The 20,752-nt window shown below is 35.9% G+C and overlaps 2 protein-coding genes across 3 annotated transcripts; one reads left to right on the top strand and one right to left on the bottom strand.

Annotated features, from left to right (window-relative positions):
* Window positions 1-1,050: 1,050 nt before the first annotated feature.
* Window positions 1,051-11,068, bottom strand: LOC107811333 (protein THALLO). Of its 2 annotated transcripts, none has more exons than XM_016636238.2 (16): window positions 10,794-11,068; window positions 9,593-9,684; window positions 9,388-9,457; window positions 8,593-8,729; window positions 8,245-8,385; window positions 8,015-8,154; window positions 6,896-6,983; window positions 5,710-5,886; window positions 4,186-4,350; window positions 3,967-4,041; window positions 3,597-3,736; window positions 3,371-3,488; window positions 2,170-2,423; window positions 1,831-1,897; window positions 1,661-1,729; window positions 1,051-1,569 (listed from the first exon to the last, which is right to left on the bottom strand). In XM_016636238.2, exons 1-16 carry the CDS (start codon window positions 10,906-10,908, stop codon window positions 1,444-1,446), a joined length of 1,974 nt encoding a protein of 657 aa, XP_016491724.1. In that variant the 5' UTR covers window positions 10,909-11,068; the 3' UTR covers window positions 1,051-1,443. The 2 variants fall into 2 exon arrangements, with proteins under 2 accessions (XP_016491724.1, XP_016491725.1); XM_016636239.2 differs by having other exon boundaries at window positions 1,831-1,894; window positions 10,794-11,055.
* A 1,481-nt stretch (window positions 11,069-12,549) lies between these two features.
* On the top strand, window positions 12,550-16,243 carry LOC107782423 (vicilin-like seed storage protein At2g28490). The gene is made up of 5 exons (XM_016603308.2): window positions 12,550-13,138; window positions 13,687-13,868; window positions 13,998-14,078; window positions 14,532-14,966; window positions 15,592-16,243. Exons 1-5 carry the CDS (start codon window positions 12,565-12,567, stop codon window positions 16,099-16,101), a joined length of 1,782 nt encoding a protein of 593 aa, XP_016458794.2. The 5' UTR covers window positions 12,550-12,564; the 3' UTR covers window positions 16,102-16,243.
* Window positions 16,244-20,752: the final 4,509 nt, after the last annotated feature.

Below are 20,752 nucleotides of genomic sequence, written 5' to 3'. Positions count from 1 at the left end.
TTTTTTTTTTTTTACTAAAACTGAAAAAATCAAAAATATTTTTTTCCAGTTTTTAGAAAAATATTGCTTTAAAAAAATTGAAAAATAATTTCTAAAGCAATTTGTTTTTGTAAAAACTAAAAACAAAAACTGAAAAACAATTTTCTAAAGCAATGTTTTTGTAAAAACTGAAGAAAAAAAAAATTCAGTTTTTAGTTAAAAAACAGTTTTTACACGCTTTAGAAAATTATTTTTTAATTTTTTTTTCAGTTTTTACAAAAAATATTGTTTTAGAATATATTTTTCAGTTTTTTTGTAAAAACTGGAAAAAAAATTCAGTTTTTAGTTTTAAAAATTCAGTTTTTTCCAGTTTTTACAAAAAATAAATTGCTTTAGAAAATTGCTTTTCGGGTATGGGTAATGGGTCTTTTTAATTAATTAGGAGATATTTAGAATTGGCCAACAGGACGATGACACGTGTCCCTCTGTTTAAATGAGGGGTATATTTGAACCCAAAGTATGACTGTACGGGCATAGATAACCCAATAGTATAACGAGAGATATTCTTAGACCATTTTCGAAAATACATGAATATATTTGGACTTTTGCCGTTCTATTTTTATATGATTTTTGGTATTGTCGTTTCTTGTCTATATTTTCGTTAATGTGGTGCTTATACTTTCCTTAACCGAAGATCTATTAGAAACAACCTCTCTATTCTCACAAGGTAGAGGTAAGGTACACACTACCTTCTCCAGACCCCACAGTGTAGGATAATACTGGGTATATTATTATTATTATTATTTATCCTCTTTCCCTTATATTTGACTCTAAAATATTTTAGATCTAAGTTAATTCTTCACCAATCTATTCTTCTCCATCGAATGTTACGTTATTCGTTAGCATCTGTTATTGTTGTTTGACTTTTCTCAAGGCCAGTACGAAATAAACATGACCGTAAAGTGTAAAGCTAACCATCACAATATTTTGTAAGCTGAGACCACTACAACAAGTCAACAACAACAACAAACCCAGTGTATTCCCAGGATATGGGTTGAGACCGCTACGAAATAATCGATTAAAAAGCTTAAATAAGAAACATAAGCACTTCAAATTCATCTTATACATCCCTTTCCACTTCCCTTTTCCGGGGAAGGAAAATTGGAAGGAAAAAAAAACTAATTTTGACCACAACAAAAACGCTTGCAGAAAAAGAAAATATCATCTTTTTTTTAAAACTGAAAAATATATAAGCCATCAGAGATTGGTTTGGAAGTCGGTGGATAATGGGCCGACCCCTCTACCCTTCTCCACTTAAATCGTAGGCTTTTGTCCGCAGAAGGGTTTGTATCTCTGTGACGTTCGTTAACCCACGCGTCATGTAAATGTAAAACCAAAGGCCTCAACACAAAGAGAATGCCATCACTTATACTCCAGGCGTAGAGCGAAGCCAAGAACTCATTTCTATAATCTGATACTTCGCCTACTAGCAGCATTAATTCCTGTAGTTTCTCCACCATAAGGACCACTTGGCTTCTTGATATCGCGGACTTGTCCTTTCCTACGTTTCTGCTGCTTCTCATGTTTTCCCTGAGAGAGAGACGAACAGTATTTTTGTCAACATTGTTATATCAGGAATTTAGTTCTTGTCAGACACAAGCATTCTGTTTTAGCCACTTACCCTGTACTTCTTCCTTGGATTTTTAGTTAGCTTGTTACGATGACGAGTAAGTCCCCTGTTCTTCTCCATCTAAAAATAAAAGAAACCCGACTTTAGTGAAACTACCAAAAAGAAAAGGAAAAAAAAGGTAGGTGATGAGTGCAACTGGCGACAAAGCTAATATGTCATACCTGGTAATTTATCTGGCGCTTCCCATCCACAAGCGTTTCAGTTGTCGACGAAATAACCGGGGCTCTACTGTGGCAAATTATGGTGAATTAAGTGAATCAAAGTGAACAAATGCATGTCTGTTTCCAGGTTATGCACTAATGAAAAAATAGCCAAGCAAAGGATGCCATTGAGCTAGAGAAACAAATGCTGGAGGATCTTATCAAAAAAAGATGCGGGACTTAGAAGGATAATACGTAATAATCCATATCGATAGGGTATCCTAAAAATCTTTCAAAAGAAAGTAGTTTAGCAGGTGGAATGAGCTTGCTTTAACAATCTTAAACAATATTGAGTCTAACCTGGAATACATCTTTTCTTTAGCAGCAAGCTTAGCTGAATGTTGCTTTTCCACTTCTTTATAGAATTCCAAATCTGAGTCCATTTCACCATCATCAGAACTAGCAACATCATCATCACTTGCATGGTTACCGGGCTCATCTTCAACATCATCAGAAGGTTCAACTCCGGCTCCAGCTAGAACTCTTAGTTCATGCTTTCTTCTCCTTTCTCCAATGTCGTCTCGCTTTGGTAAATCATCATCACCAGAAATTACCTTTCAAAGGAACAAAAGTTGTTATAATGCATCTAGTTAGGTTAAGTCACATGAGACATACTAAAGAAGTTTGAAAGCTTAAAAAACATTCCATGCAAGGAAAAATGATTATAACACATCTACTTTAACAAAAGCAAAATACACACACAAACACACATTTAAATATATAAAAACAATACCAAGGAAACATGAAAGGAGAAGAAGTGCAGATCACCAAAGCCAATTTAGCAGGCAGCTACCTGAATATTGTCAGTAAAAACTGCTTGCACAATAATACTACTCCCGGTCTACCACACTGTATTTCTATGATATTTGTGAAAGGGTATATCACAATTATTCAATTTTAACTCGAAGAGAAAGGCAATTTAACACAATATGTGTCAAACATGAAGGGTTTCTAAATAATCCTAATTGCCACAGCTAGAAAACAGTGACACCAAACAGTAGAAACATAGTTGCCTTCACCCTGATAAGCACACAGGAGAATTAAAAACTTAACAATTGCATGCAGCTGAAGATAACTCAAATAACATATTACGACCTCATTCAACTCTTAAGAAGAGCACATATAAAGATGTAACTTCTATGAAAGACATGCAAAGATATACCCCCTCCGTCACAAATCAGTTGGCCATTTATGATTATCAAGGCCAAACAGGTTTCGTTTTCTTTTTTTCTTTTTTTTTGAAATACCTGGGAATTGCTATAAAAGAGGCAAGAAGGAATAAGGGAAAACAGTCAAGTGATCACCAATAAAGGAAAAGGGGGCCACTATTTTGCGAAAGGGAGCCACAAACAGAGACAGAAGTTGAAAGGACTGTCAAATTCCATGAGTACAGAGAATCAACCTCAATGCAGTTGCATACCCTCACATAAAAGAAATAGGTTATTTATTTACATGAAAATCAACAAAACGAGCACAAAATTAAAGCATTTCTGATCCACACCTTGGGTCTCGCTACTTGAGGAGTCACAAGCCTAGACAGCTTATTTAAACTCCGTATCTCACGATCATCTCCAGCAACCATGGCATCATCATCAAAATCATCAGGTGTTGCCAACTGCCTGCATATAATTCATTGGACTTCCCATCAGTGATTTCATGTTTGCATTAAGTTATGTAGATTAACAGAAGACGTATATGGAGCAACATATCGCGAAGCAAATTAATACCCATTCAGTAGTCGCAAGCGCTTGTTTTGTTTTTCATGTTTTCGTGCAATGGAACTTAAGACACCTGTCTGCTTCCATTTTTCCTCAAGGTCAGCTCTCACTTTTAACATTTCCCTGCTCTGGATACCAACTTGATCATCCTGCCACAATTCTTTAATTAGCTAATTTGAACTTACAGGTAAAAGAAGAAGAGGTCTGGTGGTCTTGCGACAAATAGGAACATGGATGAAAAAGCTGTTAGAAATAAAAAGACAATGACATTGGTACTAGTCTGGTGATATTTCATTTGCATTGTAACAGTGACAGTGGGCTCGCCTGCTGATGGTTGATAAGCAGAACAGAGATGTGCTTAGACACATACACCATTTACCTGACGTTTGCGTTTTGATTCGTTTTTCTGTTGACTCTTTAAACCATTTGCCTCCACCAACTCAGCTTCATGAGGCTACAAAGAAGGGAAAATTTACACTAAATTTTTCATGGTTGCTTAATAAAAAATACAAAAGGTTTTCAATCAAATTAGCCCAAATAAACAAATGATCATGGGATGCTTGAGTAACAAAATAAGATGAATCGAACTGGAATTTACCTCTGTTTCTTGAACATCAGCTAATGCCACAGAAGGCTTGTGACTAATGGGGAGAGGTTCAGAATCCAAGTTACTTCCCGCCAACTTTACACCAGTTACATTATCAACATTCTTGTGTAAAAAGTCTTCTAGTTCAGAAGGAAGATTTCCATCAAGTTCTTTCATCTGCATAAATGAATTCGTCAACAACTAGAAAGATAGGAAGAGGGGAGCAGGGTATGCGCATTGAAGCTAGCCAAGATTCAAATAAATCAGAAGAACAAGGAGAGGACTTAGCAACTATTTGGCAACATCATTTAGCATCTAAGCATGTTAATTCGGTACACATTTGACAAATTTAATATGTTTGGTAACGATCAGTTAACATATCATTTCCATTTCAAATTCTCTAAGACTCTAAAACTTGATTCAAGAATTGAAGAATCCCTTCCCCAGAAATCCGCGTATTTAACTTATTTCATGTATGAGTTTAGCTAGCTATGCTAGACAGACAGATTTAGTTCATCAAATAAAGCAATAAGAATACTGGAGACTATTTGGGGTATTCACTTTAGAAGCTATGCAAAAGTAAGAAATTGAGGAATTTAAATATTTGTAAACCAACATGAAAGAAAAAGGAAAGACACTTGGGTACGGGAAGGGCATACAGTTGGGCTTGGCAGGAATAAGTGACTGTTATGTCCTTTTAGAAAGAACTGCAGAAGAGGAAAAAAGGGGGTTTTCTTTCCTAGTTCTGTAGTACAGCAGACCATCATAGAAAATTAATCCATTTGTTAGAGCTGAAATTTGTGGAGGCATCAATGCAACTTCAGAGAAATGGAAGATGCTTATCATCTTCTTTAACATTTAAAACTTGTTACATACGTGTGGAATTTAATACCAAATGTATTTTTGGGAGAAAGGATAATACAGAATGCTGCTGCAAAACTTGGGGGAGGGGGGTAAAAAGGGGCAGGAAAGAAAGCATAGGAGGTTATCCACATGCAGTCATGTGTGGATGAACAAACAAGTTCAGAGTAGCACTAGGATACTTTTTGCACTTCAGAGTAGCACTAGGATACTTTTTGTACTACACTAATGAAGAAACAGCCCAGATACAGACAGATTCAGCATAGAATGAGAATAAGTTCAAAAAATTGAAACCATAAGCATTAAATAGATAATAAAGTGGCCTCTAGCTTTTTCCATGAGCTAAATAATTATACTCATTACAGTTTGTATTAACCTTTTCCATTTTTAACAGCTTAAGTTATCTTTAAAATTGCAAGTCTACAGATATTACCATGTGAGGTGGTCAAGCAAAAGCTGTCAACATGTGTGTGTGAGCTCAATTTGCTTAGCAGATATCTAAGAGAAAATAAAGCAGTCATATGACTCATATCTTATCAATTATGCATATCTGGACCATATAATCAAGTGATTGATTTCCAGCAAATAATGTCATCATTAACAGAATTAACAAAAACAGGCACCCAGTAACTTGGCCATGTTTTGTTGTTTGAATCACAAGATAAGAGTTGTGACCTTATTCAACAAATTCTTGATCTCCACAAGGCGTGAAATGACTGGATGATCACGCACTGGTTGTCCCTCGGATTTGAGAAGAAGATAGAAGGTGATAGCTTGGCAATATGACAGCAGAAGTAGCTTCTTCACCTCAATGTAGTGCATCCCACCTTTTATCATATTCTCTCCATTAATCTTAATAGAGAAAAATGGAAGTTAAATGCTGACACGTGCAATATCACTCCAAGATCAACCTATCTTACAAAAAGCTGCATTCAGTTTCAGACTAGAAGAACAGCTGACACCATCGCTATATGAATCAACTCTCACTGTTTTAACTATACTAGTCAGTTGACACTACTCCACGTCTCCAACAAATCATTTCTAAAGCTAAATTATTTCATCCTTTCAGCAGAACACCTTTATACCAGTATCAGAGCCAATGCAACTACTAACTATAGAGGTTTTACATCGCCGGAGAAACCCAAAAGTGTTCAAAAGGAACCACAGCCAAGCAGGTCTAGAATGTAGCAGTAGATTTCACAATATATATTCAATCCTTGATCCACTAGGCTACATCCACCCCTCGCCTACTTACATTCCATTTTTACATTATTTAGATTAGAAAACAAAAGATTCAAGTTAGAATAGTTCTCTTCTTATTATTTCAATGACATCATTATTTACAAGATAAGAATATGAAGTCATAATTACATATTTTTTTAAACAAAACAAAAATAAAAAAGATATACTCCCTCTGTTCCAATTTATGTGAACCTGTTTGACTGGACACGGAGTTTAAGAAAAAATGAAGACTTTTGAAATTTGTGGTCCTAAACAAGTCAAAAAGGGGCCAGAGTATTTGTGTGGTTTATAAAAGCTTCTCATTAAGGGTAGAATTGTAAGTTTAAGCAAAATTGTTTCTAAATTTAGAAGGGGTCAATCTTTTTGGAACGGACCAAAAAGAAAATAGGTTCACATAAACTGGAACGGAGGGAGAAGTAACATTAGCAACAAGAGGAACAAGTTTATTTCTACAATTTCAAATGAATACAAAATCAGAATAGAATACTCAAAATAGAATCTTGCTATATGCACTCAGACAAGTATCTTTTTTTTTTTGAGATGGAGCACTCAGAAATTCCACTAGCATAATGAGGAGACCAAGTAACCTGTAGCTAGTGGAATTTCACAATGCGCATACCTTGTTGAGTATAGGATTAACTTTGTTATCGAGCTGCTCAAGCGCTTCACTAAGCTCAGATAGCAAACCAACCAATTCAGGTGCAGAACTGTAATCACAAAAAGATCATAGAGTCAAAAGCATAATCTAGCCTGCAAACAATTGATGTTCGCTACCTACCAGAGATGATCTAACATCTAGCCAATGACAGTAGAATCAGTAAACCTTTTTTTGATGAAGCAGTAGAATCAGTAAGCTTTTCTGTTCAGTATGGTGTTCAATACTCTCAAGTCCGCCATGCCCATGTTCAAAACTTCCTACTGAAACCTGAAGAAATATACAACCTGATCCCTTTTTAAATGGCTAAATTGAGGACATCGCAAAGATGAGTCCTCAAACATTATTGTCATTACTGAAGTCTGAACTGAGCAACACGTAGGGTTTTTGTTCTTTGTCAACTTCCACAACCTTTACCAGTAAAATTAAGCATACACTGTCTAGTATGACACCTTAATTGATCACCTGCCTTTTTCTCTTCTATTTGTTTAGAATCATAGTGATATCTATTTCAAATTTATAAAAAAACGCTAGCAACATTCATGGTAAATGATAGTGACTATAACCTATGTGCCTCCTTCCAAAATTTTCCATACTGATATTATCATGACTATAAATGATAGGAAGGTGTGGAGGTCGAGCATTAGGGTTGTAGGTTAGGGGTAGCGAGCGTGTACCCTCGTTGTGCATGCTAGGCTGATAGTGTTTTGTCTAGGAGTGCTAGCGGTTTTTGTTGTGTTTTACATTTTTGATGTCTTTCACATTTTGGCCTTTCTATTTATTTATTGTCTTTTACGATATTGATTCTATTTTTCAGGTTTCTGTTGTTGTTACGGATCTATTGTCTTTGAGCCGAGGGTCTCCCGGAAACAGCCTCTCTATCCCTCTGGGGTAGGGGTAAGGTCTGCGTACACTCTACCCTCCCCAGACCCCACTTGTGGGATCCTACTGGGTTGTTGTTGTTGTTGTAGTTACAGAGACACAAAGTACATGACATAATCTTGTTGCCAATGACAAGCAATAAAACGTAAAAGAACCAACATGTCACAATGAAATTAGCACATGCAGGACAGAGAAGCTCACCTATAGACAACATCCATTTGCTCTTCTTTCGTCAAAGCATTCAAATCCTTCTGCACTTCCTCGTAAGCAGTGCCAGTTTCATTTTTGGCTTCTCCGTCTGCAGAAACTGCTAATCCAGATTTTCCTTGGGCCAAAATTTCCTGCAATATTATCCATAAGAATGCACATCCGACCACAAAAGATAGAAACAAATCATCGAATGGACGTTATATAGAAATTGAATTTCTTACCTCCAATGTAAGCTCCTCTTCATCATCTTCAAGACCAAAATCCTCTGCAGATAAGGATTTAGCTTTCTTCTGCTGCAATCTCAAGACCTCTGCCTCTTCCTCCGCGATAAGGTCCTCATCACTCGACTCTTGCTCGGGACCCTAACAAACAAAACGTTTAAACATCAAGTACTGCACACAAATGACAACATGATCAAAGAACTTAGGTACAGTTGAAACAGTAAGGAGAGGATATTCCTCAGACGTCAGATTGTTTTTTTAACGCCAGTAAATACTGGTTTCTCCAAGCATGCCGTATATAATGTCATAATAAAATAAAATGAACCAAATAATTAGTCAAAATCCTACCTGCTTATCTTGATAATAATAGATATTTTTTCCTCTTCCCCACAGAGGCCTCTCTTCTTTCTCCTCTTCAGCTTCATCGTGCATTTCATCCTCAACCCCGCCCATTGTAGCTCGTAAATATTTCTGTGTCCTTGCAACTAAAGTAAAAATAGGTACTCAAATTAGATAATTAAAAATTGCCCCAAGCAGAAGATGCAAAAAAGAGGCGAACAGTAAGAGATCGAGAACCAAAACAAATGAACAACCAACTATTATTTGAAGGAAACCAATCGCCTTATCAGTTCAGTCAATATATGAGAATGGAAAGAATCTTCCTGCTGCCGTTTATGTGTAGCAGCCCAGTGCAGAGAAACTCATATTTAGGAGCCGCAGTAGAAATAGTACTATAACTTAGTGGTTACAGTTACTCATCTTCGTGCAGTATTTACGCAATTCGAACACGTCATTCATTATTTAATCTCCGAACTAATTAGCATCAATTCACTAATCAAACAATAGGAATTGCATAATTCTTCCCACCACCACCACACATGCATTTTCAAAATCTTAATGACAGGTTGAAATAGTACAAGCTGTTATTTTTCTCTTCTGCTTTATTTTTGCTGCTTCTTTTTTGGGACAGGAAACTCCTAGAATAAATATAAGCTAATCATCTGTTCTAAGCTGCCTTCAGAAGCGTTCAAAAGGAATATCAGGAAAAAAAAAATCATAACGGGAGAAACAGGATATGCAATTCAGCTAAGTATTTCTTTTCAATAGGTAAAAGCAGTCACAAGTTTGAGTTTAGTTGCACACTTTTAGCACCAAGGCCAGTAAGTTCAGCATCATCAAGGTCGTCATCTTCATCCTCCTCATCTTCATCCTCCTACATAAAGGAAACAGTTACCCAACTTTGAGCAATTAGTTGACTTGCTTACATCAAAGTAGCAATCTAATTACTTGATACAGTTTATAAACTTTCAGTATGAAGATAAAAGTTGGAAAAGAAAACCCGTATCACCTTAAGATCATACACAGGATGCTCATTATCTTCATCCGACTCTGCATCATCTTCATTAACATTCAGTGGGATCATGTCTCTCTGTTCATGAACTACATTTAAACAAGTAGATCAGTAACATAAAAAAGCATTTTCTCTGAAATTCTCTCTCTCCCCGTGGATTCAAATAAAGCAAACATCCAAACAAATGCAAACTACTAGCAATTATAAACTATAAATCTTTATCTTCTCTTATACCTAAAAACCAAATAAAACTTCAACTGGACATAAACAGAGGAAAATTTTGGCTCAAAAGAAATGATATTTCTTTGCATTCTTTATTCTATTTATTTCTAACTTTTTACGGCTATAAACATCAACCAGACAATATGAAAAGTAAATTCTCAGCTCTTAGCAATCATTTATTTCAATATTTTTCTTTTTTTTCCTTCTTTTGGCTACTTGTAGGAGTATTAAAACTGAAAATATCAAACCCCTTAATAAACTTTAACTAGGCATAACACAAACTAAATTTGAGCTCAGAAAAATGCTTTTTTCCATCCTTTTGTTGTGCATTTATAGCTAATATCCTAGGAGGAAATCTTTAATATCTGAAACCCAAAAAGAAATCAACTATTGATGGAGAGAAACTTTTCAGCTTAAAAAGAAATCATTTTTCTTTTTCTTTTTTATTTCTAATATGTTTCCTGTTTTCTTATTCAAATCTGTTTATTTAATTGCTAAATTTTGAGCTGTAAAACTGGAAATATCAAAAAACCCTCAATACACTTCAACGGGGCAAGATAAAATCAAATCTTGAGCTCAAAGATATATCATTCTCACTCTTTCTAGCAACTATTGCTAATAACAAAGCAGTAAAGCTGAAAATATCTAGCACACAAATGACCTTCAAACTACAACAGAGATAAAACATTCAGTTCAAAAGAAAATCATTTTTTTTTAGTTTTTCAGCCATAAGCTAAAATTTCCAAAAAAAAAAAAAAAAAATTAAACTTCAACTGGGAATAACAAAAGAAGTAAAATCTTCCACTAAAAGAACCATCAATATACTTCAACTGGGCATAACAACAATCAAATTTTGAGCTCAAAGATATCATTCTCATTCTTTCTAGCAATTATAAATCATATTATTTTCATTCTTCATAGTACATATTTCTAATTTTTCAGCCTTAAAACTAAAAGCATCAAAAAAAAAACTCACAGGCATCGATGGCATCATTCATCATATCATCATCTTCATTGTAAAAATCACGTTTTGCTTTTTTTGGAGCGTTGTTGGTTTCCTTCTTTTTGAACTTTCCTGCTTTCTTTCCCATTTTTGTTTATAACAGGAATGAGGCAAAAGGTCCAAGAAACCAAAAGAATAAAAAGAGAACGGCGGCCAAGGGTGGGAGACTGGGAGTTGAGGCCGCTGCGGGAGGGTTTTTCTTTCTTAAAACCAAAGACGAGAAAAAAAAAGAACAATTAAATGTACATAAGAAGAAGTTAAAATATCATTTCTCAAAATAACAAAATAACAAAAAAATGTTTTGACCAAAAATACCAGGAAAATCATTTTGAACTCCAAATCACAACACCAAAAACTCCACTAGACACATGTAGTTAGTGATGCAGTTTTTTTCAACTTTCCTGATATTTTTTGGGTACATCATCTCTTTTTTGTATTTTGCAAATTCTAGTAAATCTAATTGCCAGTAATATTAAGTTGGCGTTTGATCATAAAAATTATAAAATTTTGAAAAATGATATTCGAAAATTAGATAATTTTAGGCTTTTATTGAATTTTGTAGTGATTTAAAATAAAAATTTTAAAAAATAGTTTTTTTAGAGTTTTTAAAATTTTCGAAAAATTTTAAAATTTATTTTTAAATAAAAATTAAAAATTTTATGTTCAAATATTGATTTCGAAAAAAAGTTAAAAAAATTGATGTCCAAAGGGGCCCTAAATGTTGATGGAGATCAAAAAGTGCTCATTCTTAGTAAATATAAATTTAAATGACCAATGTTCAGTAATATATTTAATGAACAAGTTTAAACCTATCTTCAAACATAAAGGACCATTTTTATTATTTTCACTTGATATAGACGTTTAAACTAATTTTTTAATATTCTACTTAAAATTCAGTATTTATGTATACGGGTATAACCGGGGGTAACATATACCCTGATTTTCTGGTGGGTCAAGCGGAGCGAAAACGTGACTACACAGGATAAATGAGATTATCTACCCTTTAATAACTATATGTTTGATTTCGAACCATAGGAACGGAGAAACTTTTTGTACCTAGCATTTTCTCTTTAGGCCCTTGAACCTAGTACGAAATAGGTACTATAAATGATTAACTAAAATGAGTACGAGCGATAAAACTTTAATTAGCAAACTACGTATTTTGGCGTGTCCTGATTTGACATATACCATGTGACGTTGTTTATTAATTGGGAGAAAGTTTGTAACGATGCAATGCATTTGGCTGAATATAAGATTTAGTACTTTGTAATCCTCTCTTTCGTAACAATTGAACAGACATATTTTTAATCAATAAAGAAATTATGAATATGCAAAAATATGAAGTTGTTTGTAAAAAAAATATTACTCTCTTAATTTATATGAACGTGTTACAAGTTGGAGAGTCAAATATCCTTTTTTGTATTTTTCTCAAACTTTTTTGGTACAATTACTTTATTACATTTTTCATGTAGTACAATAATTGTTTTCAACATGATATCACAAAAGAATGGGAGAACGAACACAAATTGTGCGACTAAACCCAATAAAACGAAGAAAACACAACAGTTTCAAATTTGCACTGCAAAGAAGATGGGTGTAGCGGATGAGACTGTTATTTCTTTAACAAAAAAATACTTGATAGGAAACACTTTCCCTCGAATGAGTACTATGCCGCACGAATCCGAATATAATGAGTTTTCAAATAACAAAAAAAGAAAAAAAAAAGTTCCAAATTTGCTAACAGATGAGAAGAAGAAAAAAGCAGCAAGCAAAGACTTTGTCTTGGGTTGAGACCAGATTTATCTCACATTTAACTCTCAATTCAATTGTGTCTATACCACAATACGCCAGCAAATCCTTCAATTCTTGCATGCATGACACCTGTTTCCCTATAACCATTCTCTTCCCTCTACATAAACTGCTTCAACTTCCTGCATTTTCTACACCGTTTGAGAAAAGAATCAACTTTTTTTTGGCAAGTGATAAAAGGAAAATGGGAAACAGAAAGGATCTTTTGATCTTATTGCTGGTGATTTCCTCTGCTCTTGTGGCTTCTGTTAGTGGTTATGAATATGACAGAAGAGGGAAAGAGATGGAAGAAGAAGAAGAGGAAAGTGAAAGTGGATGGTTTTTATTGCATGATTCAAAGGAAATAGTGAGGACTGATGCTGGAGTTATGAGAGTGGTGAGAGGTGGATTTGGTGGTGGGATTTCTATGTTTCAAAGTCCAATGCATATTGGTTTTATTACTATGGAACCTAACAGTCTTTTCATCCCTCAGTATCTTGATTCTCATCTCACCCTCTTTGTTCGCCGAGGTAGAGTTTTCATCTTTTTCGCTTCTTTCTCTATGCTTAGCTTCTTGAATAAAGAGATTATTTGGTGAACTAATCTCTCTGTTATAGAGTTGGATTCAAGATTTAATGTATTGGTTCTAAGTTCTTTGAAAACTAATGATCAAAATGTTAACACGGATACTAATTTTCAGGAGTTTTACTCATATATATATATATATATAGTCGAAATAAGAAGTTTTGGGTTCAGCTGAAGAGGGTCGGACAACATTGGATCTATTGTACTCAATTTTGTCTTCCATTTATGTAATAAGTTGTTTTCACGACTTGAACATGTGATGGATGTCCTAACCACAGTGTCGTGCCAAGACTCCTTTTCTTTATTGTTCTTGTATGATTGTTTTTATACCAAAATAAAAAGTGATTTTAACACGAATAACCTGTCAGATTCACTGTTCCAGTATACACTGATTATACATGACTTAAAGCGATTAGGTGGGCAGCTTGGGTTAATTCTTCAAATAAAAATCTTTGGAGAAATGAATAAAGTTTTTTGACTGTTGACATTGCAGGGGAAACAAGAATTGGGCACATATACAAAGATGATTTTACAGAAAGGCGATTGAAGGAAGGAGATGTGTACAGCATTCGAGCTGGCTCTGCTTTCTATCTTGTTAATCCAGCTGAGGGACAGAGACTTCACATCATTTGCAGCATTAGCACCTCTAGCAGCTTAGGATGGCTCGGTTTCCAGGTACCCCTTTTGCATTGTCTTTTGAATGTAACCTATATCTTGTAAATTTCAGCAAAAATGGATCTTTTTTTTAGAGAGATTCTCTTTTGGCTGTTGAATTGTTGAGTTACAATTGATCATTTTTTGCAGTCTTTCTTCATTGGTGGTGGAATGTATCCAACATCTGTACTTGCTGGTTTCGACACTCTGACATTATCGACAGCATTCAATGTAAGTTATGAGAACTCTTGAAGCAAACATATCATGATATATTTAAGGGGTTGTTAGCCGACCAGATTCAATATTCAATTTTCTTGCCGATATACATAGAATATACATTAATTATACATAGTTATACATATATTACACGAGTTATATATAGTATATATCTGCCGGTTATTTTTAGTTTAAGAGATTAAGTCCGTGGCTATTTGAGTTAGTTCTTCTATACTTAACTAGGATTTTAAGTACCACACTCTCACATGTAAAAAACATTTACACAATCATGTCACATATTAAGTGAAGTTCTTGATAAGCATTAATTGGTAATTTTGTAAAAATGATAACTTGCGATCACATGTTAAAATTGACAAACTAGCTAGCAGTTTGCACTCTCATGCATATGACTTGAATCCCTTTATAAAGAAGTAAAAATAGTTAAATCAAGATTCGTTACCATGACAGGTATCCACAGCAGAAGTGAGTGAGATCTTGACAAGACAATATTCAGGTGCAATTGTATATCTGAACACTACACATTCTCCTACACCGAGCATATGGGCTACATTCTTGAACCTAGAACAACACCAGAAACTTGAACACCTAAAGAGAATTGTGCATTTGGAGGAAGAAGCTAGCCAAGAAGAAGAAGAGGAAAAAGAGCAGCCAATATGGTCTTTGAGAAAGTTCTTGACTAATCTTTTTGGTAATGAAAGAAACAGGAGAGAGGGGAGGAAAGGCGACGACAGACGAAGAGGCAAAGGTCCAGACTCCTACAATCTTTTTGACAGAAAGGCAGATTATAAGAATGACTATGGGTGGAGCTTGGCCTTAGATCAATCTGATTATTCTCCATTGAAGCATGCTGACATTGGCGTCTATCTTGTCAATCTTTCAGCGGTAATTTCGTTTCACCATTCTTTTTAACCATGATGTTTCGTCCATGTTTAGTGTCGTAGTTTAATGTAATTACTAAACTTTTAACAAGTGACTGTTTAATCACTATACTTTATTCATTATAATTAGCGCATGTGTAATCACTAAACTTTATCCAGTATAATTAGTAGAGGAGCTAAGTTTGATGAAAAGAATATAATTGAATGATCTCGGAGAGCAGAGAAATTTACGGTGCAAATAGGCTAAAAACAAAAAACTTGTGTGTGTACTATCTCTTGAATCCCCTTATGGAACAAAAACTTGTGTGTATACAATCTCTTGAATCCCCTTCTGGTGTAGAGTGAGTGATTAAGGAAGCTTTAAGATGTAGTGTGATGAAGGGTTCCATATATTGCTTTAGATTTTGAATTCTAGTCGTGACACTACTGCAATTTTTGTGTGAATTTTCTTGTTAGAATTCCCAGACCCTGATTATAACAATGTTCTATAAAAATAATTAAGGGGGCAGCCACACAGAGACAACTTACCATTGCTCAGGGCTCCCTTCAATTATAACATAAACTTATTTTGTAATTTGTCACATTAGAAGAAGTAACTATACTATATTTTTTTTTTTTCTTTTTTGTAGGGAGCTATGATGGCACCTCACATTAATCCAACAGCAACAGAATATGGAATAGTGTTAAGAGGAAGTGGCAGTATCCAAATTGTGTATCCAAACGGTACACTAGCAATGAACTCGAGAGTAAACGAAGGAGATGTGTTTTGGGTGCCAAGGTACTTCCCCTTCTGTCAAATTGCATCAAGAACCGGACCATTCGAGTTCTTCGGTTTCACAACAACAGCAAAAAAGAACAGGCCACAGTTCTTGGTAGGTCAGAATTCAATACTACAAAGCATGAGAGGACCTGAATTTGCAGCTGCATTTGGTGTTAGCGAAGAGAGGCTTAGGAGAATATTGGATGCTCAGCGTGAAGCTGTTATTTTGCCGTCGGCGGCCGTTGCTCCGACAGAGCCGATTGATCCGAGAGAGGAGGAGGAAGAAAGAGGAGAGAGAGGGAGAGAGCAGGAGATTGTAATGAAAATACCAGAAGTGATTAGGAGCTTTGGCAATGACATGATCATGGGATTTGCTTAGAACTAAGCTGCCTGTTATTTGCATGAGGCTGTAGATTCATTTTGGAGTTTTTATTGCTTTGTTCATCTTATGTTTGCTTCCTTGTCTTGTTCGACATGTCTTTTGCTTTTGTGAATAAGAACATGGATTTAGTTTTTCCTCTCGTCACTTTGTTTATTTGTCCTCTTCTTTTTTTGTGTGTATAATTTAGCTTCTCTTTCGCTCTCTGAATTTTATATGTAAGATCAGATGGGATGCATACGAGTCAGACTGTTTTCCTTACCCGATAACAATATAATATTGTGTGTATTGGGTTCCTATATAGTGATTCATAACGTAAATGTTCGTTGGCGCCAACGCTGCAAGCTGGGGAAACATAAAAAAAGGAAGTAACAGCATCGGGCTGAGATAGGAGACCAACTGTCCCCCCAAAATGAAAATTTGACTACTCAAATGCGTCGTAATTAGTGGTGAAAAAAAAAAAATAGTTATTCACCTATATTATTCATTAAAAATGGTCTGGATAATGAATTATTCATTAGAAAATGGATTGAATAATAAATTTTTATATTTGTAAAGTTTTAAAATGGGGGTTCCTCAAATTTAGGAGTCTAGGCTAGTGTTTGGCCATAGATTTTTAAATTTGTTCTGAAAAATTTGATTTGGGTGAAATTTGGTTTGAAGATAAAAATGTGTTTGGACATTAGTTTTTAAAATATATTTTTTAATTTTATTTTGAAAAAATATAACATGGCTTATACCTACAAGTTCTAAAAACTATCAGAAATACCCAACGGTATCATTATCAATAACATTCATTATATTATCGCAAATCATAGTTTCGAACATAAATAAATTTGATACAAAATTATCATTTTTATAATGAACTACATGATACACTATCAGGTGACCGAGAAGACGAAGCAACATTGTTACAAAATAATAAATGGTGGACTCTTTTATAAAATATAAAAGTTTGGGACAATTTTTAAAAAATGTAATAGTGATATTTTGGCCCAAAACCAGCGATTGGGATTTGGGATTTTGCCAAAATATAGGCAAAATCTATGACCAAACATGTGTTTGCCAAATAAAACCCAAATTTATTTTGACAAAATCTATGGCCAAGCGGGTCCTAGAAATTCTTATCGGGAAGAGAAAGAAGCAGATAGAGCAAGGGCCACTACAATTGCTTTAGCGCTAGGTCTCTCGAGCCTTGCCTTTTTCCATGTCTCCCGAAGAAGATTAAGAGCTGAAAGCGGTATCTATCGGGAGTTCAGTTCAGCGTCACAAACTTTTTTGTTTTCATGCCGAAGAGTTCTTAACAATATTTATGTTATGAAAGAGTACGAAAAAAAAAATTCCCAAAAGTGATCAATATTCAATAAGCCATTGATAATATGGATATTCATATTACCCGTTGGCAGTGGCGGACGCACGTGGTGGTAAGCGGGTTCAACTGAACTTGCTTCATCAAAAAATAATATTGTGTATATGTATAAATTAGGATTAAAGTTGCGTAAATTTTGTATAAATATTTTATGTGAACTCACTTGACAACTACTATTTTACGACTAAAGTTATGTACTTATAAGATTGAACCCGCTTGCACAAAATTTTGGGTTCGCCACTGCTCGTTGATTAACCTATTTTTTATCGGTATAAATATAGGTTGGGTCGAATAATTTATTTATTTTTGTATTATTCGACCCGTCCTGCGTCCGACCTGACACACCCATTTGCCACCCTTAATCTTAATTCTTTGCAAAGCGACCTAGAATATAAAGAAGGCCAAAAGGAAGACTAACCAAAGAACAAACCAAGACGCGAGTCTAAACAATTGCCACTACCGTTATGCCAGAACAACTCAGATGGTCACTCGTCATCCATGCATGGATATATCATTTGCCTACAAAAAGATCTGAGGAATTACCGACTTTAAAAATACTGTTTTGACTGACACAGTTGTGATTTAAAGGTTATAGTGGTCAAAATTTGATCCGGACCAAGTGTAATCATTCTAACTGTAGCTTCGGTTTAAGACTTTAATCTAAAATAAGTTTGTAGTAAGAGTCGTGGACTCGTGGCTCAATCTAGCATGCACTATTTGTACTGTGTATACGGTCAAAATCGAGTTTGTCCTTCGTGCGACTAATCAAGATTGAAGCATGATAGACCGAAGTTCGTCATTATAATATCGAACTGTGATGTGAAATTGGAAGGTCAAGCTCGAAACCCAGAGACCGATCAGTACCGAGATCGAGTCAAGGTCGAGCTCGAGACCCAGAGACCGATCAAATATCGAGATCGAGTCAAGGTCGAGATCGAGATCCAGAGACCGATCAAATACCGAGATCAAGTCAAGGTCGAGCTCGAGACCCAGAGACCGACCAAGATCGAGACCGGGCCAAAAAACAACAAAGCCGTTATAGCCGCATTTGGGGAGAGAATCTCGACTAAAATCAGGGCTTGAAACAAGAAAAAATCAATTAATTAATCTATCATGGGATTCCCACTATGTACTTTTAATTATATCCAAAGTAAGATTCCTCCATTGTATTAGGATTGGCTAACATTTGTAAAGGGGAGATTGATATACAGTCACACATTCTCACATTCACAGATTATTGAGATTTACATAACATCTAGCAAATATTATCCTTTTTTGGGCTTTTGATATTTGATTCATCTTGTTCATTTATCAATCATTCTCTACTCAATTAGGGTTTGTATTCATTCTTTTTTACAGTTAATATTCAATATATCCCTACTTATTTTTCCAATTTGTGCCGAGTTATACCACGTATCCTTAGAACTACGTATAAATTCAACTCTATCCGTTTTTTGGGTAAACAGTTTGGCGCCCACAGTAGGGCTAAAGATAACAGTGGTTATTTGGTACGAATCTCTACAAAACACACCATTTTACACTTTCTCTTGGAAGTGTCTTTGATTTCAGGTTAAAATCGACGAACTCTCAATTAATGGCCCTATCTATCAACAACGAAGCTGGCCTTCAAGATGAGAACAACAACCCGACGACCGGGGACGAAAAGCCACTCGTCGATCCCATTGGAGCTCGGATCGTAGATCCAATTGACGTTAATTCACATGTGACCATCGAGGCGAACCAACGTTCCGACCTCGAAAACAGCATTCATGGTGGAACTCAATCTGCAGTTCGAAATACCCAAAATGTTGGAGAAGACGGGATCAACCTGCATATGATTTTCGAAATGTTGCAAGCTCAACATGTAGCAATAGCTCAGTTGCAGAGCCAAACCCAGGCACCGAGCAGGGCCGAGCCCGGTCCACCTCGAGAAGTCACCCACAAAATGGGGCCAGCTGTAGTAAGATCAAATAAACAAGAATCGGGGACTAATCCCGAAATTATTAGGATGCTCGAGGAAGTAACAAAACGAATTGAGTCGGGAGAAAAGAGGGTTGAAGCAAACGACAAAAAAATAGAAACTTATAACTCCAAGGTTGATCAGATCCCGGGGGCACCACCGGTGTTGAAGGGCTTGGATTCCAAAAAACCCGTACAAAAGCATTTCCCCCTGAGCGTGGCTCCCAAACTGATCCACAAGAAGTTCTGCATGCCGAAAAATCCTAAATATAATAAGACGACCGACCCCAACGAACATGTCACCTCTTACACATGTGCCATTAAAGGGAACGATCTAGAAGACGACGAAATCGAATCCGTATTATTGAAGAAGTTCGGGGAAACCCCGTCAAAGGAGCAATGATATGGTATCATAATTTACCGCCTAACTATATCGATTCTTTTGCCATGCTTGCAGATTCTTTCGTAAAAGCACATGCCAGAGCCATAAAGGTCGAGACCAGGAATTCAGACCTTTTCAAGGTAAGGCAAAAAGATAACGAGATGCTAAGAGAGTTCGTATCTCGTTTTCAAATGGAACAAATGGATCTACCACTAGTCACGGACGATTGGGCTGTTCAAGCTTTCACTCAAGGACTGAACGAAGCTCGACGGCTTCACGATAGTTGAAGCAGAACTTGATCGAGTACCCGATTGTTACCTGGGATGATGTACACAATCGATATCAATCGAAGATTAGAGTCGAAGATGACTAGTTGGGTTCTAGGTCCGTTATTAAAAGGGACATCGACCGAGAACCAAGGTCGAGCAAGGACCGATATTGGCCGTATAACGGAGATCGTAGGGGTAGTGAACCTGCACGCAACTCCGTACGAGGTGAAAGGAGAAGTGATCGAGGCCAAGGGTCTTGGGGCTAATGAACAAGAATGGGTTCGACCGGCATACCGGACCTAAGGAAGCACCACGGTTATCAGAATATAACTTCAACATCGATACATCCGCCATCGTGTCAGCTATCGGACGCATCAAAGATACTAAGTGGCCTCGACCTCTGCAGTCTGATCCAACTCAGAGAAATTCCAATCAAATGTGCAAGTATCATGACACCCATGGCCACATAACTGAAAATTGCATGCAGTTGAGATAGGAGGTAGCCCGGTTATTCAATGAAGGGCACCTTCGAGAATTTTTAAGTGACCGGGCCAAAAACCATTTCAAAAACAGAGATTTCAATAGACAAAACGAACAAAAAGAGCCACAACACATCATCCACATGATCATATGAGGGATCGATGTCCCCCAGGGACCGGTGCTTAAATGCAT

The sequence above is a fragment of the Nicotiana tabacum genome, chromosome 9 (assembly GCF_000715075.1).
Source record: "Nicotiana tabacum cultivar K326 chromosome 9, ASM71507v2, whole genome shotgun sequence".
Classification (NCBI taxonomy): domain Eukaryota; kingdom Viridiplantae; phylum Streptophyta; class Magnoliopsida; order Solanales; family Solanaceae; genus Nicotiana; species Nicotiana tabacum.
This window is presented reverse-complemented; position numbering and strand designations above follow the sequence as displayed.

What these genes read in the sequence shown, in the direction of transcription:
- LOC107811333 (XM_016636238.2), bottom strand. Translation starts at nt 10,908, where the DNA reads ATGGGAAAGAAAGCAGGAAAGTTCAAAAAGAAGGAAACCAACAACGCT. An exon ending in AAAGAAAAGATGTATTCCAG is followed by an intron (nt 1,898 to 2,169) that starts GTTAGACTCAAT and finishes AATTTGCCACAG; the next exon opens with TAGAGCCCCGGTTATTTCGT. An exon ending in ATCCAAGGAAGAAGTACAGG is followed by an intron (nt 1,570 to 1,660) that starts GTAAGTGGCTAA and finishes TCTCTCTCTCAG; the next exon opens with GGAAAACATGAGAAGCAGCA.
- LOC107782423 (XM_016603308.2), top strand. Translation starts at nt 12,565, where the DNA reads ATGAGAAGAAGAAAAAAGCAGCAAGCAAAGACTTTGTCTTGGGTTGAG. An exon ending in TAGGATGGCTCGGTTTCCAG is followed by an intron (nt 13,869 to 13,997) that starts GTACCCCTTTTG and finishes CATTTTTTGCAG; the next exon opens with TCTTTCTTCATTGGTGGTGG. An exon ending in CATTATCGACAGCATTCAAT is followed by an intron (nt 14,079 to 14,531) that starts GTAAGTTATGAG and finishes TTACCATGACAG; the next exon opens with GTATCCACAGCAGAAGTGAG.